Source organism: Sturnira hondurensis, unplaced genomic scaffold (genome assembly GCF_014824575.4).
Source record: "Sturnira hondurensis isolate 20B ecotype Veracruz unplaced genomic scaffold, ASM1482457v3 Scaffold0008640, whole genome shotgun sequence".
NCBI classification, from domain to species: domain Eukaryota; kingdom Metazoa; phylum Chordata; class Mammalia; order Chiroptera; family Phyllostomidae; genus Sturnira; species Sturnira hondurensis.
Window position 1 is genome coordinate 21,670,498 of NW_028081271.1, and position 23,365 is coordinate 21,693,862.

Consider the following 23,365-nt stretch of genomic DNA (forward strand, 5'->3'; position numbering starts at 1 on the left):
CCTATTATAATAGCTGTTTTATTGAAATTAACTTTTTTATTTTGGAACCATTTTATTTTATTTTTACATGCTCTTTTTTATTTTATTTTTTGTCTTTTTTAATAATTTTTTATTTAATTCTTGTTCAAGTACCCAAATGTACAGAAAAGTTGCAAAGATAATAAGAGTTCCTAAGCACCCAAGCCCTGTTTCCCCGATATCACCATCTTACACAACTATGGCACATTCGTCAGAACGAAGAGACTGACATTGGTGCATGACTGTGAACTAAACTCCAGACTTTCCTTGGATGGCACGAGTTTGTCCACGCTGTCCTTTTCTATCCCAGAACCTAATGCGGGACAGCGCATCACATTCAGTCGTCACCACATCTTAGTCTGCTCTCGACTGTGAGTGTTTTCCACTCTTCATTCTCATTATCTGGGCAGTTTAGAAGAGAACTGGCCAAATATTTTGTAGAATGTTCCTCCACGGGTGTTTTTTACAGCTAGACAGGGGCTGCCTCAGGAGGTTTTTGGAAGAGTTGAAGGATATTAGGATATTCTATCAGAGGATCAATGATATTAGTGTATCACTGATGATATGAACCTTGATGACTTGATAAAGGTAATGTCTGCCGGGTCTCTTGTTGTAAAATAGCTATTTTCTCATTCTAAACTCTATTCTTTGGTGGTGGGTTACTAAGTTCAGCCACACTCGTGGGGTGAGGCAGGGAAAATTAAAGTACTCTTTTGCTATTTCCATCACGTCTGTTTCTGGGTTTGTTTCTTTTCATTAATTTTTGGGGTCTTCGTTATGGGTCACATCTTCCTGCTTCTTTGCAAATCTAGCAATTTTGTGAATTTTAGCTTCCCAAATGCTGGATTTTGTTACATTTCTTTAAAGGGTGTTGGACTGCCCTGGCTGGTGTAGCTCAGTGGATTGGGAGCAGGACTGTGAAGCAAAGGATCAAGGTTCGATTCCCAGTCGGGGCACATGCCTGGGTTGCAGGCCAGTTCCCAGTGGGGAACACATGAGAGGCAACCACACATTGATATTTCTCTCCCTCTCTCCTTCTCTTCCCCTCTCTCTGAAAATAAATAAATAAAATATTTTTAAAAAAATAAATAAATAAAGGGTGTTGGACTTTCATCTGGCAGTTTGGTAAATTATTTGCATATCAGTTTCATCTTTTGGGCTTTTATGACACCATTTTCCACACAGGTTTAGAGAAGCTTTTCTAGATTCAACAAGTCCTCCTGTTAAGCTATGTCCCTTCTTGGGCCTTTGTGGGACAAAGAGAAACCTGAACAAGGTTTCCCTGTCTTTTCTGGTGGATTGAATGATTCCCAGTGCTCTGTGAGCATATTTCAGCCAGCAGCTCCTTAGTAACTCGTCTTTCCTTAGCTATTGTCCCTCTCCCAGCCTCTTGGAATGTCATCCTGCTCAGCCAAGGACTCCAGGGGACCCCCAGGAACATTTCTGAGGTCCTTTCCCTGTGTAACTCTTTCATCTCTGGTTTCCTATTTCACACATTCCAGCTACCTCCTCCACCCTGAACCCCACTGTCTGTTTCCTAAACTCAACGGGACTCCGAGTTCAGTTTGGGTTCCCACACTAGGGTTCAGAGATTAACCCCCAGCAGAGAGCAAGGGCCGTTGTAGAGCTTACCTGTCTCACTCTCCTTCTTGAGATCACCGTCCCACGCTGCCTGCTACCCAGTGTCTGACAATAGCTATTTCATCTAGCTTTCCAGCTATTTATGGCTGGAAGGCCATTATAGCCCTTTTCCCAGTTGTCATAGTGAAGGTTTTTGAAATTTTCATAGTTCCTCTCTCTTCCCTACATTCCCTGAATGGGAAGTCACTACTTAATAGAGTTATAATTTCTAATAATACTTTAGTAGTTGGTTTTGCCTTTTCAGTTCTCCAATACAATCGAAGGGTTGTATTATTTCTATTATATCATTATTTATTATTTATATTATATCCTCTCTACTAAAATAATGTGTTTTCTGTATCTTGCCAGGACTAATCACCTTCCTTCAGTTTAAACAGGTAAGAGAAGAGATGGAGAGAGAGGGTTGGTGAGAATTCATTTCATGGAAGGGGGTTGGCGCCTGGGCAAAGTAGACTTGGGTGCATTCCTCTCCCTCCGACCTCAAGCAGAGAGCCCTGTGACTAAGCAGAGGTCAGGAGGAAAGTTCCTGGGGGAGCATAAAAAGTGGCCCCTGGAGTGAGGCATTCCCAGGGTCAGGTGTCAATCTCTGACCAGGAGACCTCAGCAGGCAGAAGGTGGATAGTTACTAGGAAAAGCAGCCTGATAAGAGGGCTGCTCTGTGAGTGGCCTTCCAGGACCTGGCGGGCAGGGCCACAGGGACAGGCTGTGGTCCTGGGCCAGAAATGGTGGCTGGATTGCATCCATCTAAGGGCTCCTCTTACAAGAGCTCCCCCTAGGATTAGGTGACCCTGACAAACAGCTGTGGGATATATCTCCAAAAATAGAGGGGTGGGGGCGGTACTTGCCAGCTGGATATTGTCCATGCGGAGAAGGAGAGGGTTTACAGTAATTCTTAAAAGTCCCCACAAGAAAAAGAGCCCAGCTTCAGACATCAGCCAAAGTAAAGGACACCTACTCCAGGCTACTCCATGTCAGCCAAAGATGAGGACTTCTCTCATTTTGGGCTACTCTGTCCCGGCTCCACTTCCCAATAACCAGGAGAAATAGGGGAGGAGGCAGGACAGGAAGGGAAAAGACTGCCTGTCCCTTCTCCTCTGCAGGTTTCTGGGGCCTGGGGGTGGGGGGCCGAGTATCTTGAATACACACTAAAAATGTTCAGATATGTCTGGACTATTCGGTCCGTGAAAAAGAGACCCATCCTTAGTGCCGACAAGGGACCAAAAAGCTCAGAAATCCAGATGAGTTCCCAGGGTAGGGATTCAATGGAGCAGGAGGGAGAGGCAGTAAGTGGAAAACAGGACACTCGTCCACTCTTCCGGGCCAAGTCCAGTTCCCTCAATAAACCAGTTACGAACGTTAAGCATGTGAAACCAGTTTCTAAGAAAGAGATGGGACCCCTGGGGTCCAGACAAAGAGCAGACTGCGGCTGAGCCTCCCTGAGTCCGTCCTGGTGGCCTTGCATGGTGACCAGCAGCAAGAGTTCCATCCAGCTCTGCCTCACCACCCAGGAGTGCCCACCCCAGGTGGGGTCCCAAATGTCAGCCCCCGCTCTCAGGGACACCCGAGAGCTGCATCCGTGCCCCTCCATGTGGCACTCTGACACCACTGTGCAGACATGGCACGTGCTCTCTTGGTCCACGTGGGGAAGAAACAGATCAGGCTTCAGACCTTGGGCCTCCGCCCACCGTCTGAGGCGTAAGCACATGTCACTGCGAGAGAGTGGAGCCTGTTTCCGGGAGAACGGCGGGGGCAAGCTCAGGTGCTGCTGAAACTGTCTATCGTGAAAGGCGGGTTTTTTTTTTCTTTCAAGTGTCACGAAACTGTATTTTGTAAAATACAATGAAAGTAAATTATTTGAAGAAATTGAATAAAAGCAAAGCATGCAACAAAGCTCAAAGTTTGTATTATTAGACTTGACAGACAAAATTACTCCATTAAATTGCAATTTCTGCACTTATTTCACTGTGTACCAGTGACAGCCAGTCTGTGGACCATGCTGTGGGGAGCACTAGCCGGTGACAATTAGAGGCAGCCACTTCACTTTCAAAGTAGCCAGTGGTTAACACCCGCAGGCGTCTGAGACACAGGCGGTACCTTTTGTCTCTCCCTGCGGGCTCTCCAGGCTCCTTGAAGCAGCTTCTGATTAGACCAGTCACCTGAACATGAACCTGCAACGGGCCCCCAGCACCAGCTCCTAACTCAGTGTCCTGCTGTGCCCTCTGCCTGGGATGCTGTCTTCCAGACTTGGCATATCTAGTCCTAACCCCTCTCTGAGGCACAACTGCAGTGCCATCTGCCCCGGGGTTTTGACCCTCCTGGATGGCACTGCCCTGGGACCTTCCGGGGGAGTTCATCCACACTTCTCTTGTCACACACCTCACCTCCCACCCAGCACCGTGGTCATTGAGGTCCATGTCTTACCTTCCCCGTGAGATGATACAATACTTGGATTTTATTTCTTTATTTCTGCTTTTTTATTTATTCTCAACAGGCCATTCCTGTTGATTTTAGAGAGAGGCGAAGGGAGGGAGAAAGAGAAGGAGAGAATATCAATGTATGAGAGAAACATCAATGGGTTGCTTCTCGTATATGCCCTGTTTGGGGACTGACCCTACAACCTAGGCATTGCCCTGATGAGGAACCGAACACATAACCTTTCAGTTTGTGGGTCCATGCCCAACAAACTGAGCCACACTGGCCAGAGCAATTTCTGCTTTTTCTTTGCAAACTTCGTAATAGCTGGCAGAGTGGCTGCCCAATAAAGTTGACTTTTATCAAAGATTAAAAACAGCAGCACCTTCTCCTCCAGGCTGGATGGAGCAGGCGGGGCAGAGACAAACAGTTGTCTGTCTGTCCCCCACCTCGAGTGCTAGGAAGGCCCTGGCCCTGATGGATCCCTACCAGGGACATTCCAACAGCACTAAGAAAAAGCGTCGGTTGTTAACCGGACCCTTTTGAAGGGCTCTCTGCCTCTCTCAGCTCTTCAGAAAATGAGGACACCAGCCCTGGCTGGGTGGCTCTGTTGGTTGGAATAGCAGCCGGATGCGCCCGAGTTGCAGGCTCAATCCCCAGTCGGGGCATATGCAGAAATCAACTGGTGAGTACATGGATATGGGGAACAATGGGTTGGTATTTCTCTCTCTCTCTCTCTCTCTCAAGTCAATGATAAAAGGGGTTTATAAAAAAGAGAAGATGAGGAAACCAGCTATCCCCCATCTCAGTCAAACAGGACATTTTCTTTCATCCCTCTCAGCCTCTTACCGCCCAGCAGGGTGACTGACCCCGGTGCCAGCTGTCCCAAGATGGAGAAGCAGACTTAACAGCTGGAAGACGCGTTAGCATCACATGACGGGAAGCCACTACTATTCAGACCCCCGAGTGTGCGCACGGGCACAAGCCCGGTTACAGGGTGATGAGCTGTGGAAGGAATGTGCTGCCCAGCTGGAAAACGATCCCTGTTGTTTTGTTCCTGCATCTGAGGATGCCCCAGAATAAATGGCAGCATGCAGGCGCAGGGTGGCACATTTCGTAACTACAGGGACCAAGCCAGTGCCCTCCTATCCCTCCCCAAGGCTGTAATTCCTACAGGTCCCCTGTGACACTGGGCTATACCTCAGGTGTGGCCCCCGTAAGTCATAGGCAGTCTGGAGGAGGTGACTGAGAATGTGAGCCGGAGGGATGGTTTTCCGTCTGGCTGTGTCTGTGCAGAGGGGACCGCCTGAACTGCTACGGCAGAGACAGATGTTCCCCGAGTGTGGCCCAGCCTGGGAGAGTCCCTGAGCCAGACCCAGCTATGTCACGCCTCAGAACAAGATTCCCCGAGCCAAGCATTGTATCTGGCCATGAAGGGGAGCCCAGGAGGTTAGGAAGATGCAGAGGAAAAGAGGAGATTGCTGGTGAGGGGCAGTTGGGGCCAAAGGGAGAGAAATGAAAAAAGATGACTTTTAAAAAAATGGAAAAGAAAAAGGTGAAGAAGGAGGAAAAGGAGAAAATAGGACATCTTAAATACTGGGGGAAAGGAGCGACAAATGAGAAGTAATGTTCTTGGCCCTGGCCACATAGTGCATTCGTTAGAGCGTCGTCCTGATACATCAAGGTTGTGGGTTTGATCCCCAGTCGGGTCCCATCCAAGAATCAACCAATAATACATAAATAAGTGGAACAACAAATCAATGTCTCTCTCTCTCTCTCTCTCTCTCTCTCTCTCACTCCCTCTCTCTCCCTCAAAAATCAATTTAAAAAATAAAATGAAAAGAAGTAATGTTCTTGGTAACAGTTTTGGAAAGGCTCTTTGGTTGACTGAACACGTTTTTTGGATACAGTCCCCTCCAAGGTGAGGCCCGGGACCCAAGCCTCGGGTGCTCACGCCAGCAAGGAGCAGGACCACACAGGTGGTAAAGCTGTGAGTGCCTCAGTGGAGCCGAAGAGATTCCCCTTCTCTTCCTCCAGACAACTGGATCCCTAGGAGGCCCAAGGGGGCGAGTCCTGGGCTCCAGCCCAGCCCAGCCCAGCCCAGCCCAGCAGTGAGATGAGGAAACGGGTTGTCTCATGGAAGATGCCCACCGAGCCCGCTAGAATGTGTGTGGAGGCAGGGACTAGGCGCTCGCCTGCTGGGGTTGGAAAATCGTGCCAGGACAAGAGTTGGGGTCACTTTTGAATTGGGTGTAGCTGGTTTCCTCTTGTGCTCCCCAGTGTGGTGAGCAGAAGGAGGTGGAAAAGGCACTCCATGAAGTTTTTTCCACTTAAGAGGTCACAAAACTGCAGAAGTAATTCAGAAATAAGGGTCTGCTGCACACATAGCTTTCAACTCACATATTCCTGAACTTTGGAAAACCTCTTTTGTCCCAGAAATTTCCAGGAAAAAAGAAGCAATATTTTTAATTGTGCATAAATACATGTAATCAAATTTACTGTGTTGACCCTGTACGGTGTGTGCAACCGATCTCTAGTTCCCTTCGCATCTTCCAGCCTTGAACCTCTATAACCATCAAACCATTCTCCACTCCCCCGCCCCAGCCCCTGCAGGTACCACCCTTCTTCATGTCTCTAGAAATCTGACTCCTCCAGGTGCCTCCTACAATCATACAGCACGTGTCTTCTTGTGACTGGCTTACTTCACTTTGCATAATGTCCTCAAGTTTTACCCACATTGTAGCCTGCACCAGAACTCTCTTCTTTTTTTAAGGCTGGATAATATTCCATTTTATGACTATACCCTGTTTTTTTTAATCCATTCATCTACCTTTGGTCCATTGTGGATAATGCTGCTAGGAGCGTGGGTGTACAAATAGCTCTTCAAGGCCTTGCCTTCAGTTTTTTTGAGGCTATACCTAGAAGTGAAATTGCTGGATCATATATGGTAACTCTATTTTTAATGTTGTTAGAAACTGTCATATTATTTCCCACAGCAGCTGTACTATTTTCTATTCCCACCAATGATGCCCAAGGGTTTCAATTTCTCCACCTCTTTGCCAACAATTGTTGTTTTCTGAGTTTTGAGGGAGAAGTTATTATATGAGGGGTTACTGTTGACAGCAGCCAACCAAAAGGTGAGACGCGGAATCTCCTTGTAGTTTCGATTTGCATTTTTCTACGATGACTGACACCGAGCACCTTGGCATGTGCATCACGGCCATTGCCGTACAAATATCTATTCTTCAAGTCCTTTGCCCATGCTTATTTGGTTCGTTGTTGTTTTGTTTTTGAGTTGTAGGGATTCTTGATGCATTCTGGATATTAATCCCTTATCACATACCTGATTTGCAAATTCTCCCATTCCACAGTTTGTCTTTCAGCTCTGTGGATTGTTTTCTTTGATGCACACATTTTAATTTTGATGTAGTCTAATTTATCTATTTTTTCTCATGTTGCCTATAAGGAACAGTATTTTAAGCCAACTGCAATACTATGGCTCTTCTTAAAATGCCCTTAAGTAACAGAAACATAACTAAAGTCCAATCCCAGCGAATGCATTGTGTGTGCTCCGTAGGTCAGACCAGCCCCAAGGCGACAGGCATGAACCAGATCAAACCAACCCTTTTTTTCTGATACTTTCTGTGCCAGAGTCTACGCATGAGATGATCAGAAACCCTTTCTTGGCAGACCCCTGTTAAATTTAGGGTTTTGCTTTTTGGCTTCATGGTTCTGTTGTTGCTGGGTGGGTTTCGTTTTGAAGCTGGGGGTATTTTTTCCTGCCTCCTGAGTATGTTTTTTTTCAAGTCCTACAACAAGGAATTTTGAAGAATTAGCTTCACAAAAAAGATCCAAATGAACTGCTTATTTAAGAGAAAAATGTCCCAGATTTTCTGCCTGCTCAAGTCTTCCCTACTTGCCCCAGAAGGAATCATTCTAAAAAGTCAATAAATGGTCCCAAGGGGATGAGCCCAATGCAGACATTTAACTGTTCAGAAAGATAAGAGTTGAAAACATCTTGTAAGAAAGCTCTCGGCACTCCAGGTCCTGGCTCTGTGCTTTATGAGCCTTCATTTTGGTCCATTGTCAGCTGCTGGGTCCTGTGCCAAAAAAATACTGGAAAACCAGCTTTTCCCTAATGTCCCTGGTATGTCAGCAGCTGATGGACACCGTCTGTGAAGTCAGACCAACCTTTAACACAGTCAAATCTACTGGCATAAATTCACCATTTTTCTCTCATAATGGAAAAAAAAAGCTAGTTTAATTGAAGACACCTTCACCCCAAGAGTGCCGATAGGAGATGAGGAAGGGGCTCCTAGGCAGAGGCAGCAAAGCTGTTGACATGCTGCCCAATCTCTTCACCCTTCAGAGTAACTTCCTATTCTCCTGGATGCCCTCACACAGGTCATGGTCAGCAGAACTTGGGAGTCCAATTGTTTCCAACCCACCCCTTTTCTTTCTTAACCATCCCACACAAGTTACTTGAGTACAAGCCATGTGAAAGGCCCAATGCTGAGGGCAATGGCAGTGGTAATGAGGTGACTGCAAACAGGTTGAAGTGATTAAAGCACCCCAGGAACAAGAGTGATCAACACAAGGCAGACTTGGCCCACACGATTGAACACTTTAACATCCCACCGTACTCAGAGTGTGGCGGGCGCTTGAAAAAGTGGGGCCTGATTTTGGAGCCGCATTTACAGATATCAACACAAACTCAAGCACACACATACCAACGCCAACACCTACACATGTTGACAGCGATATACAGTCACACCCACATACATGCACATCCACACCCTGGAATAAATGTGCTCCTGGCAAGTTCAGGGATACATTATTTTTTAGTTTCTCTCCTGAAACAAATGAGAAGTGGGCAAGAGCCTGGGGCTTCCTAAAAGAGTTTGATGGCCAAAGAAGGCACTTGTGGCTGAATTTATAGTATGTCATCGTTCTTTTGCCCCATTCCCAACAAGTTTTATGTGCACCCCATAAGGAAATATACCTGACGTTCCTGGAAGGGTTGGGTTTTTGAAAGAGGAACTTAGTGTTCATGGGAGGTGGTTGCTGGAATTTCAAGTGAAAAAGAGAAGAGGCGATATGGGGTGTTTATCCCAGAATTCCAAGCACTCTCTGTAGACACACGTTTATTCCTGTAAACAGATGATGGTCTTTCTTTTTATGTACTCTGGCTCGTTTTCAGCACAGGTCAAGTTCAAATGCTTCGTGCTGCTTGGAAAGTGACTGGGCCGTGAGGAAGTCCAGGTGGTTCTGATTAGGTCTGGAAGCACATGACTTGTCCAATATAGAACCCAATTGATTCCAAAGGTCTACGCTCCTGTCCTCTCCGTCCAAGTTTTATTCCTGATGGAATGCAACTCTCCAGTTCAAAGGCAAAATCTTTGATTTCTTCTTCCCACCTACCTAGTCACAAAAAGTCATAAGAAAAAAAAAAGGCTGGCTTGGAATAGAAGCCCTAGAGGTTTGTTTGGACATCACTCGCCCTTTGTAAATCAACATTTGAGTGAGCTGAGTGCACATGAATGAGAAACACAAGGGTCACATTTCCTCTGAAATACTTGAAATAGAAGTTCAAAATGCACTTCAAGTTTAACCTAATCCAAAATTAGGAGGCAGGCCAGGCCCTTGTCAAGTTTCCCTTGTCCTGATATTTGGCCCAGCAACCAAGAACCCCAGCTGGTCAAGCCGGAGCTGTTGCCCACAACCCCGAATTCCTGTGACCCGCTCCTGACAGCCCAACTGCCCGAAGGCCTGCCTGCAAGGGGAACCCGCACCGGGCCCCATAATCGATACCAACCATACAAAAGGCGCTGTGATGGGCCTTTTCTGGCAGGCAGAATATGAGGCAAGCGATAATGAGAACAATGAGAGGGTCTGACATGGAAATTTCAGTAGGAAACAAGCAATTACATGAGAACAAACATGCCCAATGCCACTCACAATCATGTGAACACATAACAGTGATTATGAAAATGAGAGCAACAAATACAGACCCTGAGCAGTCTGTGTTTTGGAAAAAGAGGCCCCCTGGGGCGGAGCCGTGACCCTCCCTGGGCACGTATGTGACTGGGCGTGTGTGTGTGTGCATGCACGCCTGTGTGTGTGCCTTTTGAGACACATGAATTTCATTTGACTTGATTGAAAGCTGGATCTCTTTCCCCTGAAGTTGAAAGCACTTCTCCCGAACAAACACATTTCCACCCACTAGGCGGGGAGGAAATAGTGAGTCAGAAAAGAGGGGAGAATTTTCTCTGGACCTGCTGAAGATTCAGACTGAGGCTGGCTGGGAATGACCTGGAGAAAACAGTGCCCCATGGAGAGCTGCGCACTCTCCAGCTCAGGACGAGAGATGGCCTGGGAGGGAGGAGGGTCTAGGGTGCAAATGTTTTGCTAAGAGCCACACGAACCAGGATACAGCAGCAGTCCTTTTTCATCATCAAGATTCACAGCGCAGTCAAGACAGTTCAGGGGGTTTTAAAGGTGAGCTCTTTCTTTCCAGCCCGTGGAGTGGAAATCAATGTAAGTGCGGGTCCTCGTGTCTGTCTAAGCAGTCTCTGCCTCGTCTCCATCGTGGGATGCCTTCACCACCCGCCTCTAGCCTCCATGTCATAAGACCTGTCAGTCCTGCACCTCGGAGAAGAGGCATCTGAAGCAAGGAGGCAAGTTGAGAGAGTTATATGAGACGATGCAGAAAGTTTACACGTGATGGTTGGCAAGTCAGGGGCAGAGCTGGGAAAGCTTCGTGCTGACCTTAATTGACATTTGCAGGCTGGTGCTTATTTTTTCTGTAGCCAGCTATAAGCTGCCTCCTTTTCTCCCTCCCCCTCCTTGACGTCCTTTGCAGGGGCTGTGGGGCCTTCCCCCAGCAAGGGCCAGCCAGGTCAGGACCTGATTTACCACACAGGAGGGATTTACTGCTGCTGGAAGTCACTGAGTCACTGACCAAGACCGGCAGCCAAATTCTCGGCTGCCAGCTTTGGAAGGCAGTGCTGACCCCAGAGGAATCCATTTAATTCTGTGAAACCCACCCTGGCTGTCCCTGGGCCATATTGTGAAACAGGCACTTGGGTTTTGGCCTGTTAGGCCTTTCTTTCTTCAGATTATGAGCTTAATCTTCTAGGCAAAGAGGCAAAACTACCCAGATCTGCATAAACTCTACAGGGAACTAGCCAGCAAACACGGAAACTGAGACCCCTAAGCCACCTCCCACCAGGAGTGCATTCCCAGGATCAAACCGTGACGGGGAGGTGAGTGAGCCTTAGTGAAAAGTGCAACAGACATGGGTCGCGGGCAAAGCATTTCGGCCCAGCAAAGTCCCCTTTTTCCTTCTCAATTCTTTTTCGTTTGTTTGTTTTTGAAAGGAAATCTCATGTGCAGTTCTGGGTTTTGGCTGCTCTAAGTCTTGGCATCTCGGGAACGACAGAGAGGCCCCGCCCCTGGCCCCCACCTGGCTGGCCAGAGGACCGGCTTTCTGAGTGGGCACCCAGGGGAAGGGCAGAAGTAAGAGCCTTTCCTTGGAGCTCACGGCTGCCCACGGCGGAGCCTCGCTGAACCCCAAGGACAGAACCGTGAGAATTCCCAACCCTTCGCCCCGGCTCCCACCCACCAGTTCTGGCACTCAGGTGATGGGAAGGTCATCCTAATTAAAACCTCGTGGTGGGCTTTCAGCTATGGAAAATTGCTGGATCCTTTCTCCTCCCTCCCACCTTCTCTTTCTCTCCTTAAACACGCACATGCAACTTTCCCTCCCTTTATTTAAGCAAACAACTCCCTCCATGATTAAGTACAGTCCCTTCTTATCTAAATAGTCCACAGATGTATAAAGACACAGGAGCTTTCTGCTCCTATTTGGGGCTTGTTCTGGTACCCATCTTCTCCAAGCCTACAAAAGGCAGCCTTTCTCAGCCTTCGAGGACAGAAATTCCTAATGCCTGTTCCCCCAGTAAATCAGCCGTGCTTGGCAGGCTGTCCTCAATTTATCAAAGAGGTGGGATTTCCCCTCCAAATACTGCAGTTCGCCACCCCCCACCTTGCCTTGGCCTCTCCTATAACCTGAGTCTGAAGCTGTCCAGATGTGAATAAATGAAACATGAAAAGTCCTGATTCCGTTGTCAAAGTTTGGTATTACTTTAACCATCGAAGTAAATACCACCAGTTGGTTAACTCCAAGGGCTCCCGGGGATCCAGGACAGAGGACTGGGGGACTTTGGTAAAGGGCAGAGACCAGATTCTAAAAGTTTGCCAAGGAAGAAAAAAAAAGGAAGGGATCTGTGAGTTCCCAAAATAAATGGAGTCTGAGGAAGAAGAACCAACGCTCAAGGCTGGTTGGGTAAAATCTACTGTGTGGGTTGAGAGGATAAGCCGCAGCTTTGGGTCTCTAACAGTTTGATTTTCTCTTTTATTGTCTTTCCAACCCAAAGTGTGATAAATATCCTGAGTCTCAAGGAGATGAGCTGTATGTGCAGTGATGACTTTTTACAGGGAGCAATACCACTGAGCCCCCTAGAGCCTCACTACTTTAGGTGTGCACTGTGAGCTGGCCTGGCCAGGCGGGGCCAGCTTCTCCCTCACCACGGGCCCATTGGAAATGCAGAAATCCGGCCCCCACCTCAGACCTACTGGGTAGGAATCTGCATTTGAACCAGGTATCCAGGAGGCTCATGTGCATGTTGAGGTTTGAGAGGCACTCCTTGGAGAGCCAGATGCACCCAGTATAAAGGGGTTAGGCTCAGTCCCTCCCTTGTGTATCTGATTTACCTCCATTAACCAATACCTAGAAAGAAAAGCTCACAGAACTTCTAACAGGACTACAGTAACATGACATGTGTGGGCAGGGAAAAGGAAAATACCCAAAAAGTCTCTCTCATCCCCAAGCCACTTATGTCCCACTAGAATTTTTTTGCAAAGTAAGATCCAGCTGGCATCTGGAACACCCAGAGTGCTAGTTGCAAGTTCAGAGTCTAGGGCCCCCTGGCAAACCTTCTGAACTTGAATTTCTGAAGGGTGGAAGACAGAAATTGCACGTTAGCAAGTTCCCCTCCACGATACATACTAAGATTTAAGAACTATTTCTTTGGATTACTGTTGGATGATCAATACAGGTTCCTTTCTCAGGAGCCAAAGTGAAATGCTGGCACTTCTGGGTTCATTGTGGGGAGACAGCATCAGAAACAGGACCAGCCCACGTGGCACAACGTAGTGACTGACCCTTCCTCTCTTTCTGCCTCTCAGTGGGAGAGCACCAGTACGACTCCTTCAGGAGGTGTGGGTGCCACGGAGCTCTGAGGGCAAGGCTGCTGCTCTGGTGCGGCCAGTCTCTCCTAGACACAGGGTTCAAGCAGTCCTGACCTTGGACACCCCAAACGCCAGGGCAACTCCAACAGCTGAAGTATGCCTTTGGACATACTTCATTGTCCTTTCGTTAAATTTTTTAACCAAACAGCAATGGAAAACCATGGGTCACGGTGGTGAGGGTCCAGTGGGGTGAGAACACTAACCATGCCCAGCCTGAGATTTTCATTATTAACCACAGAAGAGCTAAAAGGCAATGCCAATCTTCCTTGGCTGGGCTAGAGGATCACTAGTTCCCCAGATAGGCTTGTACAGGAAACTCTTTCTGTCCAGGAGCGTAACTTTAATGGAATGTTTTACAAGTCCCCAAACCATGCCTGAAAGAGTGCCTCTGTGCACAGGGGTGGTTTTGTGTGGTGAAGTATTTGCTCTCCTCTAGATAAAACTGCCCGTCGTCTGAGGTTGGGAAGTGCCTTATTAAATCAGGGAGTGACATCAACTGAAGCTGTCACTATAACTGCTTACAGAATTAGAAGTCACACTGAACAATTCCTTAGGCAACAAGCACATAACCTCATAGGAAACAGCATGGACCCGGCACGGGCCACCCTCTGGGGCCAAAGGGAAGTTTGGTAAGACGTTGTTCCCACAAGACTAGGACTTGGGAGCCCTGGGTTCCAGTTCCAGCAACACCCTTGACCCAGGAGCCCCACTTTGGGAAATTCTGATCATCTCTCATCCTAGCTTCTCCATCTGCAAACCAAAGGGTCTCCTCAAAGGTCTCCTGTGGGTGTAAGATTCCAGACACCAGAGAATTTTCAAATTTTAGTCGTTAATTTCAAAACTGAATTAGCCAGAGGGGAAAGAGCATCTAAAAACAGAAAAAGAAAATTGGGCCAAGTTGAAAAATACAATCTTGCAGAGCAAGTATTTAACTTTCCTTCTGAGCTGAAACACACCTAGCCAAGAGAAACACTCCCCACGTCATCCATGGGGGCAGACGGTGAAGGTGGGTGGGGGTGAGGGTAGCCCGTGGTGCCTGCAGGTGCTTTGCAGCGCCCCCAGGCCATTTGCCCCCAGAAAGCTATTAAACCGACACTAGAAAACACCGCTGGAAAAAAATCAGGAGTGGGGGATGCGTGCAGGCAAAGAGGGTTAAGTGGTGTCATTGGGGGAAGAAGTCACAACTCACATTATCATTGATTGAGTGATTTTAGTCAAGTGAATATTGATACATGGCGGGAAAAGCATGAAAATAAAATGAACACACATGAATTTACTATCAACATAGGTGATAACATCCAAACCTCTGGTAAAATGTAGTTTAAAAAAATAACACAAATGAAATGGAATGTAAAATCATTTTCACAGTATTCAAAGCTTTTGTTAAAGATTTAGACTCTACAAGAGGACTGCTATAGGGAGGAACTAGAGAGAACAAGGATTCCGTCTGTGTCCTGTGTATCTGCTGGTGACAGGTAGGAATGGCCAGCTTGTCACTGCCCCCCCACCCCCCCCCACCAGGAGGTTCCTAGGGTGTGCGTCCCAATCGGATCATTCGAGCCCACACGATCGAGTTACACTTTGGCAACTGGTACCTGGAAGTCTGCTGAGAAACACAGATTCTAGTTCCGGGGCAAAGGTGTTTCTGAAATTTACAGGTGCAAATGAAACCTAGAGCTCCGGCTGGATTCTGCCTCAGTGCTAATCACACGGCACTGAGNGTTAAAGATTTAGACTCTACAAGAGGACTGCTATAGGGAGGAACTAGAGAGAACAAGGATTCCGTCTGTGTCCTGTGTATCTGCTGGTGACAGGTAGGAACGGCCAGCTTGTCACTGCCCCCCCACCCCCCCACCAGGAGGTTCCTAGGGTGTGCGTCCCAATCGGATCATTCGAGCCCACACGATCGAGTTACACTTTGGCAACTGGTACCTGGAAGTCTGATGAGAAACACAGATTCTAGTTCCGGGGCAAAGGTGTTTCTGAAATTTACAGGTGCAAATGAAACCTAGAGCTCCGGCTGGATTCTGCCTCAGTGCTAATCACACGGCACTGAGAGCCAAGGGTTACACAGGGTATTCTAAACGTGCAGTGTCCTGGGAATTCTCAGCCCCCTTTCTATCTTCTAACTATTTTTTTAAAGGCTTGAGCTGAGTTCTGCCAATGACCTCACAGGATTCCACCCAGATGATCATCTTAAACCTTTACAAATATGACCTTTGCACTAGCCATAATTACCAAATCACACCCACCCACCTCCTCTACTCTTTTGGAAACCAAATGACCAAGCCAATGAGTCTGCACATTGGTTTTGTTATATCCTTTTGGGGGGCAAAACAAAGACTTGAGATAAAAATGCAGCTTCGGGCCCACAGGCTCCCTTTGGCCCTGACACTGTCGAGGTGTCGTGGAGAGAGCTGCGGGCGGGCATCTCAAACCCACAGTAGCTCACAGTCCTAGGACTCTGCGGCTCGGGTAGAACCTGGAGCTGCCGTTCACAACACCCATTTATTCTGAACTTTTCCTGCACATGTCCCCTTCTACCTGAGAATCCCCACGTAGACGGGTGCACAACACGGCCACCTACCATTCCTCTATCATCTCTCTGTGGTGACTGCTAATTCCCCACACACACTCCTCCCCCACGACCCCTACCTGGGAATGAGGGTCCCGTGCATGTGTTCTCTCTGTCACAGTGAGCAGATACATCAGATACATATCATCAATGAACTCAAGTGAATCAACCAAAACTAAGACCCAGATCCATGCACTCATGAAATTGCTCTGAATTTCAGTTGACAATAGGAAAGCAGAATATTTCTAATTAACTAATATATATACACATTTTTTAAACCATCCAAAATTACAGGCAAGTCACTTAAGGTCCCCAACACTTTATGACTAAAGGTCAGGGAGAACAAACAAAGGTGTTAAAATAATAGGATCACTACTTGTGAGAGGTTAATTACATCGGGATAACCCTCAGGTAGGTAACGAAGTTGGCAGGCTGATTTTCAAACCAGAGTCTTCAGAAGCTAACAGCATCGTCCACTGTTCCTGTGTCGGGCCAGGGCCACAGCCAGGCAGTAACACTTCCTGGCCTCTATGCAGCATTCACATTGAGTCCGGCCACTTGCCCAGAGGGACAATCACTCAAGTCCTCGAGGTGCTAAAGAGGATTAAGAATCAGGCTTGGTGAAGAAATTAGCATCGACTGTTTCCAATTATTTCCCACACACTCAACAAGAGGAATGAAGTTGCGTAAGTGGACAGGTTTACGTACACATTTAATTAAACACAGGGCTTTGAGAACCATCCTAGGGCACTCGGGAAAACTGTGTTCCCTGGGAAATTCTCTCCTTGGATGAGGAGACACTTGTGGCTTAACTTTCCCTCTACAGAAATAAAAATAACTTTTAAAGAAATGCAAGGCAGACAGGCTGGCTATCCCGAATTTCTTGAACCTGTGGGCAATCGAGTTAGAGGAATCCATTGGTTCACAGGAGAGAAAGGTATGGGAAGCACTGAGAGTCCCCATGAGTGTTGTGTCCAGGCCACAGCAGCCCAGGGCTCCTCGGGGAGGACAGCCACACAGCTAGGCCACCGGCTGGACGCCCCCTCCTTCCCACAGTGCCTCGTGACACTTTCCTACTGGAAAGTGGCCTCAGATGCTCCAAGAGACCCTGGTCTTGGTACACCTGTCACAGGCTCAATGTAGACTTTTTTTACAAAACCCTTGAAAAGCAACTGGGCTTTTCGGTTGTTACTCTTTAAAGAAATGTGAAATGGAATGAACAGATGAAATTAGAATGCTAAGCTCTCCACCCAATTCCAGTTCACCCTGACTAGCAATTTGCAGGACTGTTCTAAATGTTTGCTTTTTCTCTTCTTTAACTACGTTTTTGGAAAACCACTAACCGTCGCCTCCCAAGTCTGAAAATCATCGTCCCTCTCATGCCATGGGTCCAGTGCCCACCGGGTTTCCTTTTCCTCACACCAAGGCAGGCACGTGTCCCTCCCTTCCCCTCCCCCACCCCCCGGGGTGTGTGATGGCCAGATCACGCACCAAGGCTGATGTCAGCTGCCACTCGCATGACATGTGAGACTGATTCCCAGCGAAAGACAGCCACACGGGGAGGCAGGGCAGGCCCAACACCTCTTGTTCCACTATTACACACTACTTGCACTTTTCTTCCCTATACCTATTCCTCTCCAAGACTGACCTTAAGTTGTAAGTGTGGTGTGTGTCTGCTTCTGCCTAAAGCAGACAGAAAGGGAAACTGCTCTGGAACCAAAAGCAATGTATCTCTCACCAAACGTTTCAAGTGTCTAGTTCTGAAGAAACAATTAGCTGAACGACCCACAGCAATTTGTAATGACACAAAGACAGTTGCAGGAACTATTTTTCGCTCTTACTTCTTCGCTGTTGTCTTTTACATTTCTGCCTAATCCCGTTTCAGCGGCAAGTTTTTCTTTAGTGAGCGTGTCTCTGGTGGAAATGGTTTTGCCCCTCCTTTTACTCAGTGACATGCTGGTCCACACTGTGGATCTTACAAGGCTTCCTAATCTAACTGGCTGTCCTTACCTGGGTGTGTGGCTTTAAATACTGGCTACCCTGGGGTCTGGAGCGTGGCTGTGCAGGGGAAGAGTAGGGATGCTGCAAGAGGAAAGCCAGCTGGACGACAGCGTCCCCCACCCACAGAAGAAGCAGTGAGTTCCAGGGTTGTCTGCTCAGCCCCCACCCCTCACCCCAACCCCCGGCTCCCTCCCCAGACCGCCCCATGAGATTCACTTGAAGACGGACTGGAAAGTGGGACACTCGTGGTTTTTCATCTTCTTCATGAAGTTCTTGAATTCCTTGTTTTTCTTGTCCCACTTGTGGATGGCCGTCAGCAAGTACTGGCTCTTCACCTTGCGGCCCATGATGAGGAAATGGTGGCCGAGGTTGTCCAGCTGGTGGCAGGGGCAGTCGGCCCCGTTCTTCAGGTACAGGACGAGCTTCTTCAGTTCCTTCTTCTTGATGGGGCCCAACTTCAGGGGCTTCTTCTTCTTGGGGACAATCTTTTTGTCACCATTTTCTTTTTTCACTTCTTTTATTTTCATCCTCAGTGCTAGAGATGGTAAAGGCAGGGGGTGGGAGGAGAAAAGAGGAGAGAAAGCATTTTAGAACAGTCTTTCGTGTAAAGCAATCACCCAAACCTCTGGCTGAAAAGGAAGGTCAAATGCAAGGCAAAGAGCAAGCAAAAAGGGACAGTTTTATAAATAAGTACCAGTGTTCTCAGTCAACCTGTATGTACAGATTCCAGTTTTGTGGCGCCCATACCAAGGTGTCACAAGTCTCAAATACATTTTTGAAACCTAATCCTATTTCTCTTTGTTAAAACTCGGTGACTCAGCATACCCCACAATGCTTTAAGAGAAGGGGACTGTGTAGTCCAATATAATCCATATGATCTGATGCTTTAGACTTCTGCATTCAAAATCGTACCCTACATTTTTATTTTTAAGAGAAAGTCATTGGTGAAGGTTTTTTTTAACATCCAAGGGTCATAAAGTTCTTGAAAGTTGTTTCCTCTAAACAACCTTCTATGTGCACACACCCAGCAAGGGGAAGTTACAGGGTGCTTCAAATGGTCACGTTCAAGTGCATTAAACATCAATGCCCAACCTCAGCACTGGAGAAATCGGAGCCCCGCAAGTATGTCTTTCAAGGAGTTTTGACAGCACATTTTAAGGAGTTTTGACTGCTAATGTTTTGTCAACCACTCATCAGCCTCCAGCAGGTGCCATGAATGTTTTATCCACTGAGCAGATCCACACGGCACCAAACCCTATTTTGACTTCTTAATGGATTAGAGCAAGTCCTGGTGACGTCCTGACAGACAAGTCCAGGTGATGAACTCTCCAAGCTAATAAGGTACGTGGGCTGCTTCCATGCTGAGCACCAACCCCCAGGAAGGGAAAGAAAGCGAGGGTGTCCACCGACCCTGACGTCTCTTTTCTTTGTTTCTCTAGCCCCTGACTTAACATTATTTTAATGTGAATGTGTGCCCCAGAGACTTTGGCGATGGCTGCACCGGGTCAGCTGATGGAGATAACTCAGTGTGGAGGCATTCTCCAAGTTGTCCGTCATCAGCACATGGCATCGCTACTGCAACCCATTCTCCTCTGTCAGACCAGCCAGCCCCACGTGTTTCCAAAGGAGCTGAACATCTTTGTCTGGATGCTAATCACCAGAACATCTGTACATCCTCTGCATCCCTCCGAACTCAAAATTACTCAGCCCCCTCTTTTTACTAATGCAGAGAACTCCACCCACGCCCCATGGGGAAAGGCTTGAACCGGAAGTAAATCACAATAGCTAACAATGATGAACGCATACAGCATGCCAGAGACTGTGCTGAGTAGGTGCCATGCCTTTCCTCCATTAAACCGAACCGCTACATGAGGAAGGTGCAATGATTTTCTCAGCTGTCAGATGAGAAAACTGAGGCCTAAGGGGTTACGTTGACTTGCCCAAAGTCAATTTAGGACCTCACTGCTCCTAAATTGACACCCATGTTTGAATGTGCACTTTGAACCCCTTGGCTGCCCAGGCCGACTTTATGGTTGCACAAGTCTTTATAATGAACCCGAAACTTAAGAGAACTGATTAAATGGACCAAGAAAATAAGAGGGAGGAGTGCAGACTCTATTCCCAGTTTCACCCACATTTTAAAATGAGTTTACTTATGAAACGGTAAAGAGTTCCTCCTGGTTGACAGACACTATTCTGGCAAAGGAAAAGCTGCACTGTGAAGGCTTTATAATCTAACATTTAGCTGATTAGAAAGCACGCCCTTGGTCTAACCCAAGAATAAAGGGGAGAGGGGAAAAGTCCTAGGAACAAATATTTAATGAATGAGTCAAAGTCAGTAAATTCAACGTGTTCCCCCCTTTTTTTTCCTTACAAAAAGGGCTCCAGACCTTGCAACCTTCTTAACCCCACATCATACCCTAGACCTGGTGTTTCTTATGAAATGCCTCACTCCCTAGGGTGGCAGAAGGCTCAGGAACTGGGCACCGATCAACAAAAGGCTCTTGCTGAGGATTATTACTGACGTCACGGGCTGGTCCAGGCTTCCCCGCACACATGGCGGAGCAGGGCCACTTCCCACTGTGGTCTGTTCTTTAGCCCTCCCCCAGCCCAAACCAGCCATTGGTCAGCACTGCTGCTGATGCCTGACTCCCACCCCCTCTGTGGACCGAGTGCAGTGGGACCAGCAGGGGGGATGCAGAATGGAAAGCAGCAGAAACCGCCCCTCCTGGACCTTACCCCAGGCGTGCCCAAACAGGCCCACACCTGGGTAAGCTCCCCTTGCTGGTTTACAAAACCTTGTACCTGGGGTTCACTTGAGAAAAGACTTCAGTTGTGCTACTCCGTGGCTGGTTAAATGAGAAAGGTGCTCAGTGGGACTGAGTGAGGAGCCAGTAAGAGGAGACTCACTATTCAGGCCCATCTCTGCCTCCGCTCTGCCAAACAGAGCACGTGGGACTAGGAGGAGCCACAAAGAAAGGCAGCAGGGAACAATTCTGCTCCTTTCACAAGACCCTCTCGGAAGTGGCCCCATGCATTAGATGAGTCTCAAGCTACATCCCAAAGTCTAACGCGGGGAGCAATGCATCGCCATAGGAGTGATCAATTCCACTACCAGGAGAGGCCCACGCACACCCCGCTGACCATGCAGGCACCCTCTTTTCTGCAGAGAAGTGAGTCATCCGTTTTTAAGTACTCACCACGTGCCTGGCTCTGCCTATTGGCACAGGATAGGTGCAGTCAGTGTGGCTCACAGCATCCAAGTGAAAAATCGTCTTTATTAGTTAGTACAAGGCGAAGGACTCAAGTTAAGTAATGACAACACACAGCCACCATTTGTGAGGGGACAGAATCAGAATTAGAAGCCACACTTGACCTCGAAGAGCCCGCTCTTTCCTACCATACCATGCCTGGGCTTCGAATGATGTTGCTTCAGTGGAAATTATCTCACTCTTTTGATTGTATTGCTTTTAATCACAACTCAAATCAAAAATTAATGGTCCTTTGCCATGACTGTGTAAAGGAATTCAGTTTACATAAGTGGGGGGACAGCACAGGGAGAGAGGAAATCAAATGATGGAAATGTGTTCTGCATTAGGCTCTTTATTCCCTGCCATTTGGCTCACTTTCTTTTTTGAGGTAAGGAAAGCAGGGAAGGAGGAGGCACATATGGCCAGAAATTACTAACATCTTTCCATCTCTCAAGGGTTTATTTTAGGGATGCAGATTACCAACAATGTTTGGATAGGCGATTAGCCGTCGGAGGCTGATTTCCCTGTGCCTGTGGATCCATGGGCAACCCCCCACCGTGCCTCACTGAGGGGCTGCTGCATCGGGGTGGGTGCTGGCCCAGTGGCAGCCTGGGACTGATCGCCGCCTCTTCCAGCCACCACCATGCAGACAGCGCCTGGATCCCAGGGGTCATGCCCTTGGACTGCTTTCCAAGTTTGCAATGCCCGTGGCGGTGGTGGTGGACAGGGAGGAGAGGCCCCCGGAGGCAGCAACTAGTGCAACGGACCGGTCCTGGGTCCTGGGTTCTACCTGTGTGACCGCAAAATCTGGTTTTGAGCTCCCTGAGTGTGTTTTCCATCTACAAAGTCTGAGGGGAAGTCTACAGGCCAAGAGGTACTACCACCCAGAGCACCATGCTGGGAGATACCTGTGGCAGCAAAGCTGTCTCCAGCACCCCCATGCTGTGCCCTTGACCTCGGCTACTGGTCACGGAGGGGCTCTGAACTAAAACAAAGCAACAAGTCAACAAAACACTTCCTGGGGGCTTTGTGTTTTTGTTTGTGGTTAGCAGCAACTTGGCATCCTTCAGGAGTAGAGGATTATTACTCCCACCTTTCACCTCACCAGTCAGTGCAAAATCCAGAGACCTAGAAACTTTGAAAACCCCAAATTTAGGATTACAATTAGGAGCCGTCCAAGCCTTTCTCAGCAATCTTAAAATAAATAATCTCTTATATTCAGGAAGACCTTCAAAGTTTCATTCCACTTCAGTTGCCTAAGCCATATTTTTTCCCCACAAATTATTCTTCCTTGGTATACTTCTCACGAGGCTTGGCCATATCTCCGAGACTGCAATGGGAACAGGAAACTCATTACACTCAAGACAAACCCAGCCTCTCTTCAAAACCATCTCTTCCTCCTGATCTGCCTATACTAATGGTGCCACCATCCTTCCAGTGACCTAGACAGGGTGCTGGGATGTAGGATTAGTATTAGCCACGGGCCAGTCATTTACACAACCAAAAGCAAGGAATTGCTGCAGGAATACAAGAAAGATCTGCTGGGAAAGGTGAGCATGGAGCTGGGTTAGTAATCAGATTTGTGACTCATCTGGTTACAGATAGTAGTTACAGTGAAGAGTCAAGTACAGAGGGGAGGGGAGGGGAGGGGAGGGGAGGGGAGGGGAGTAGTTTCACAGGGGCGAGAAGAGTTATTACAAAAGTCATCACAGGAACACACGGAAAACCAGGCAGCCTGGGGACCCAGAAAGCACAGGAGGAAGGTGTTTTGAATGGAGAAAATGCTCCCGCTCCTGATCACAAATGCTGCGCAGTTTGGGAAGGAGTGTGAGACTAGACCCCCGACTTGGCAATCAGGGGTCGCTGATGACCTGTGGGGGGCCAGGACCCACAGGGGTGAGGGCGAATTCCAGAGAGCTGACAACCAATGGGAAGTGGGAAGAAAAGGTACACCACACTGACAGCCACCAAGCTTCTGGAATGTTTGTGAGGATTCACTGCCAGCCACTTCCAGCCAAACATGTTAGATTGAGGGCATGCAATCATTTCCACTTCTCGGAGTCACTTTAGAATCATAGTAAAAAAAAAAGTTATAAACACAGGCAGGAAAATGGTAAAGGAAACACGAGCCTATCAACATTTAGTTTAATAGAAA

At 47.8% G+C, this 23,365-nt stretch overlaps 1 protein-coding gene and 1 long non-coding RNA gene across 2 annotated transcripts in view; both read right to left on the bottom strand.

Annotated features, from left to right (window-relative positions):
• Positions 1-1,352: 1,352 nt before the first annotated feature.
• LOC118993197 (uncharacterized) lies at positions 1,353-15,077 on the bottom strand. The gene is made up of 3 exons (XR_005067794.1): positions 14,902-15,077; positions 5,980-5,985; positions 1,353-1,363 (listed from the first exon to the last, which is right to left on the bottom strand). It is a non-coding gene; the product is annotated as an uncharacterized LOC118993197 (long non-coding RNA).
• Positions 15,078-15,664: 587 nt separating this feature from the next.
• Positions 15,665-23,365, bottom strand: part of SFRP1 (secreted frizzled related protein 1) — a 38,857-nt gene continuing 31,156 nt past the window's right edge. The window contains exon 3 of the mRNA XM_037055428.1: positions 15,665-18,494. Within this exon, the coding sequence (XP_036911323.1) occupies positions 18,172-18,494 (323 nt within the window). The 3' untranslated portion in view covers positions 15,665-18,171. The remainder of the gene's footprint in view (positions 18,495-23,365) is intronic.